Below are 4820 nucleotides of genomic sequence, written 5' to 3'. Positions count from 1 at the left end.
TTTATAAAGGTTGTGGGTATCTAACGCCTACTCCCGGGCCTTAAAACTTGCCTGTTCCCAAGGAGTTGTACCCTAGAGACGGTTGGGTTACCCACGTCCGTGTCGATAAGAATCCCTTAATAAGGGGACACGATCTCGGTTTGGATAAGACGTGCCAATAAAGCCGCGCCTCAAAACCCGGGGCGGCAGGCCAACAAACGGTTTAAAATAATGACCCGGTGGTGACATGGCGTCACGCTATGAACAGTTGTCGGTGGATTGGATTTATAAATTATTGTGCCCTCTGTGGAAGTATACAAAACTCATGTTACAGAGCCGGACACGTTCGTCCGAAGACCATCGTGGAGTATTCTAAAATGGGAACCCGCCTTGCAATGCCGAAGACAAAACTGCGCGCCGGACTCCTCGTCATTAAAGCCAGGTTCACGGGCTACTGAGGGAGTCCTGGACTAAGGTGTCCTCGGGCGTCTGGCCTGTTAGCCATGGGCCGGACTGATGGGCTGTGAAGATACGAAGGCCGAAGACTCTACCCGTGTCCGGATGGGACTCTCCTTGGCGTGGAAGGCAAGCTTGGCGATCAAATGTGTAGATTCCTTTCTTTGTAACCGACCTTGTGTAATCCTAGATCCTCCCGGTGTCTATATAAACCGAGGAGTTAGTCTGGGGGAGGAGAGACTCATTACCTTAGTCATACAGGCTAGACTTCTAGGGTTTAGCCAATACGATCTCGTGGTAGATCAACTCTTGTAATACTCATATTCATCAAGATCAATCAAGCAGGAAGTGGGGTATTACCTCCATAGAGAGGGCCCGAACCTGGGTAAACATTGTGTCCCTTGTCTCCTGTTACCATCGACCTTAGACGCACAGTTCGGGACCCCCTACCCGAGATCCGCCGGTTTTGACACCGACAGTGGGCATATAGGGGATGAATGTCTCCTGTCCGCGGACACGTTCACAACATGTGTGTGGGGGGGTCATATTTTCCAAGTCCAGTTGGAGTGCTCTAAGGGAGGCCACTCACGTGTGAGGTTGTGAGTTCTCTCCCCTTCCGGACACCACTCGAGTGACGAGATGGTGGACCCTATTTGCATTTGTTGTATTTAGGGTTAGATTTAGCGTGTCTCTTAGCGGTGTTTTGATGGTAACACAATTGGAATAAATGTTCCCTGGTCCTACACCCATCTTGGCAGCGCCCCTGGTGGTGTTGTCGAGAGATTCCATTACTCCTCAATGACTAACCCAGTCTTCGAAGGTTGCACTGGCGGTTAGCGTTTCGAGCGATGGCAAGGCCCGAGAGTAGTGGCGGAGCTTGATAGGAATCGTCGGGGGGGGGGGGCAAAGCGAAAATATGAACAACTAGGAGGGCAAAGAATTGATATTTTTTACTTATCTAAGCCGTGCATAGTATATTTTCTTCATTGTTTTGCCTAGAGCTGGGAGGGGACGGGGCATGGCCCCCTCAGACTTGTACTAAGCTTCGCCACTGCCCAAGAACAAGGTTGAAGATTTGAGGGTGGTGTCAATGTTAGACATGCAACGGATTCGAGATTTGAGGAGTATGGAGACGATCCTCACTTAATATGCCATAATGACTATGGCTCCTCTAGCGGTGGGCCTCTTCTCGACTCACAAAGCCCACGTGGCGATGATGTCCCTTGGTGTCCGATGACGACAAGCGGCAAGGAAGACAGTTGTAAAAAAAACTCCAAGGGCTTTATTGCAGCTAAATTTTTCATGGTTCTTTCTACAAATGTGGTCCTCCCTCCATGTCTCGTGATTTCCACGAGTCATGTTGTACTTTGACATTTATCTAATAGCATGTGGGAATTTCTTTAAAAAAGAAAAATAAATTTTGGTTGAAATAAAAGAACTGCAAGGCGGCTACTTTCTCTTCCGCTACGATGCTTGCAAGAAAAGATCTTGCGCACGAAGGCACGCGGAGTGGCGAGTTTTGACAGAGAGAGCATCCAGGCCAGGCCAGGGCCGCGGAAATCGGCGTTCGTGGGGGGCGTGAGGCGGTTACCCGCGGGGTCGTGCGCCCGCTCCCCTCTCGAATAAAGCCCGACCGTCCGATCCCCACCCGACGTTCCCCGTCGCGCCACGCGCCCCGCTACGCGCGCCCTGTCCGCACGCCATAGAAGTTACAGAAAGGGCGCCCGCGCCTCTTCCGGGACACTACTCGCATGCGCTGCGTCTGCCGTCTTCTCTCCTCTCGATCGGCTGATCAGGCAGGGCAATGGCGCGAGCACCCGGCGGCGCCGCCCGCCGGAGGGGCGGCAGGAGGGACGGCGGCGGCGAGGCGGTGCGGAAGGGGCCGTGGATGGCGGAGGAGGACTCGGTGCTGCTGGAGCACGTGCGCACGCACGGCCCGCGCGACTGGAGCTCCATTCGATCCAAAGGCGCCCTGCAGCGCACCGGCAAGTCCTGCCGCCTCCGCTGGGTCAACAAGCTCCGGCCCAACCTCAAGACGTACGTAAGCAGCAACCGCCATTCCTCCCCATTTCTTCTTCTTCGTCGTCGTCTTCTTCTTCATCTTCTTCTCCTTCTTCTTCTTGGCACTGTTCGATCGCGCTGGGTTTCGGTTAAACTTGTATATGTGCGCACGTTCTAAGAAGTCAGGCTGCATTTGCGCTAGTATAATCCAATTTACTCTGGTTTTCATCGCTGATTAACAATGACCCGTGCCCGGCACTAATTGTCTGACCGGCAAGAACAGAGACAGCAAGTGCCAACGATTGTTTTCTACCAGAGATGATTACCAACAAATGCATATTTTAACGAACTGTTAACAAGAAAATGGCCAGATGAGAGAGACAACGACAGTGATGTGCAAAGCGTCGTGTTATCCTCTGCAGTTTGCGCTATCAACCTTGGCTGAGAGTTCACAACGGCAATGCAATTGCAACCTGACATTTTTTTTTTCCTGAAGTGGCTGCAAGTTCTCCGCCGACGAGGAGCGGGTGGTGATCGAGCTGCAGGCGCAGTTCGGCAACAAGTGGGCGAGGATTGCCACCTACCTGCCGGGCAGGACGGACAACGACGTCAAGAACTTCTGGAGCACCCGCCAGAAGCGGCTCGCCAGGCTGCTGCGCGCGCCTCTCCGCGCCCGGCCCAGCAAGACCAGGAGCAGCAACACCAAAGCGTCCGCATCCTCTCTCGAGTCCGCCATGGTGAGTACGTACTCGCAAAGTTGCAATTGATCCGTTCTTCAGTATTCGTTCGCATTCTGCAGATAAAATGGTAACTTGCTCGGTATGCAATCGTTTTTCTGTCTGAAACTCTGAATTTTGAACGCCAGGGTTCTTGCCAGGATCATGTTCCGTCCGTTTGCAACTCTTCCGGCGGCCAAAGCCTCGCGGCTGCACCGCCCATGGAGTACCAGGACGCCGCGAGAATCTCGCATGATCAGATGTGCTCTGGATTCCTAAGTTTCGAGCCGTTGCCGCTGCAGGCAGCAGCACCGGCCACCACTGAAGGCGAAGCGAGCTCGTCGAACGCAGCTTATTATCAGTTAGCCCCGGAATCGTCGTTTTATCATCATCCCTACCATCTGCTGGAATTCCCGGGCTTGCCGGAGAGATGCAGCATCGATCCCGGGTTCGTCGGAGCGAGCGCCATGGATGATCTCGCGTACCAGGAGCTGCTTCCGCCTCTGCATCCCGCGCCGATGATGATGCCGTTCTTCGGCATGGAGTATTCGCGTGATGCCATCAAGGTCGAGACTCGGGACAACTTCTTCGACGACCTGCCCCCGGACGTGTTCGACTCTTTTGACCAGGTGCCGCCGCCGTTCTCGCCGTCGGCGACCAACTCTGAACTCTAAGTAAGGTTGGATGGACGACCGTCGTGGCTGTATTATTCTTCTGCGTCTAATTGGACTACCTGTTCTGGCACAGCTGACTAGTAGTATTACCTATTGATGAGTGTTGTAGTTTAGCCTAAGTTGCAACAGACTTGCGTTCTTCCAATGCTTCGAGTTGGAACTTGTTTTCGAAGTGTTGCCAAGTAAATGCAGTTAGTATGGTGTGTAAGTGTTTCTGAAATTTAGTACACTATATGTTATGTAAATATATTTATTTGGTATAAATGAACACTCTTTTTCTTCGGGGAGGATCATCATGGCCGGTAATTCAACACTGAGCCCAGGCTCATTTGCTTCCCATGGACAGTAAATTCAAATAAAATAGTAACCTGAGTAAGAAACTTATTATTATTATTAGGCATCAAAGATGCTCGAGTGCACTAGATTTGTGTAAATTTTCGTGGTTAAATGACATTCAAGGAAATCTCGGCAAAAAACAAAATCAGGTCTAAATAATGCTCTATTTGAAAACTTCTTTGACAGCCTTTTTTTTTGCCGAGAGCTCCTAGAATGTCATTTCACCACGCATGCACCTAGTGCACTCGAGCATCTTCTATGCCAAAAAAATGCAGATGTTTTTGAATGTTTTTACTATTTTATTTGAATTTACTGCTCATGGCCAGGTGCACATGCACCTAGGCGTCAAATCACCGCTTCGCATCATAATAATTACGTTGCTCATAAGCTTAGAATCTGATAGGTACATTCATGGATTTGACTTTTCTCTGGTCATTAGCATAAATAGATTTACTTAGGAAATCAAGAAGTTATGAATCTATGTATTTACCGATCGATACCATATGATTTTAGAGAGAGCATACTTACAATGTCCACATTCTTATAAGGGTGTCGTCCAGTGCTGTAAGGTTCAAAACATGACAATCTCCTGTTTTCTTTCTTTATTTTATTTTTTTCATTTTCTTTCCATATTTTTTCAAATATTGTATATGCTTTT

General features: G+C 50.1%; 1 protein-coding gene across 1 annotated transcript; it reads left to right on the top strand.

Annotated features, from left to right (window-relative positions):
- The first annotated feature begins 2105 nt into the window (after positions 1-2105).
- LOC123049790 (probable transcription factor MYB58) lies at positions 2106-4087 on the top strand. The gene is made up of 3 exons (XM_044472663.1): positions 2106-2472; positions 2933-3173; positions 3302-4087. Exons 1-3 carry the CDS (start codon positions 2240-2242, stop codon positions 3824-3826), a joined length of 999 nt encoding a protein of 332 aa, XP_044328598.1. The 5' UTR covers positions 2106-2239; the 3' UTR covers positions 3827-4087.
- Positions 4088-4820: the final 733 nt, after the last annotated feature.

This window comes from Triticum aestivum, chromosome 2D (genome assembly GCF_018294505.1).
Source record: "Triticum aestivum cultivar Chinese Spring chromosome 2D, IWGSC CS RefSeq v2.1, whole genome shotgun sequence".
Classification (NCBI taxonomy): domain Eukaryota; kingdom Viridiplantae; phylum Streptophyta; class Magnoliopsida; order Poales; family Poaceae; genus Triticum; species Triticum aestivum.
The sequence above is the reverse complement of the archived record's forward strand: the minus strand, read 5'-3'. Positions and strand labels throughout refer to the sequence as shown.

What these genes read in the sequence shown, in the direction of transcription:
- LOC123049790 (XM_044472663.1), top strand. Translation starts at nt 2,240, where the DNA reads ATGGCGCGAGCACCCGGCGGCGCCGCCCGCCGGAGGGGCGGCAGGAGG. An exon ending in CTCCGGCCCAACCTCAAGAC is followed by an intron (nt 2,473 to 2,932) that starts GTACGTAAGCAG and finishes TTTTTCCTGAAG; the next exon opens with TGGCTGCAAGTTCTCCGCCG. An exon ending in CCTCTCTCGAGTCCGCCATG is followed by an intron (nt 3,174 to 3,301) that starts GTGAGTACGTAC and finishes TTTGAACGCCAG; the next exon opens with GGTTCTTGCCAGGATCATGT.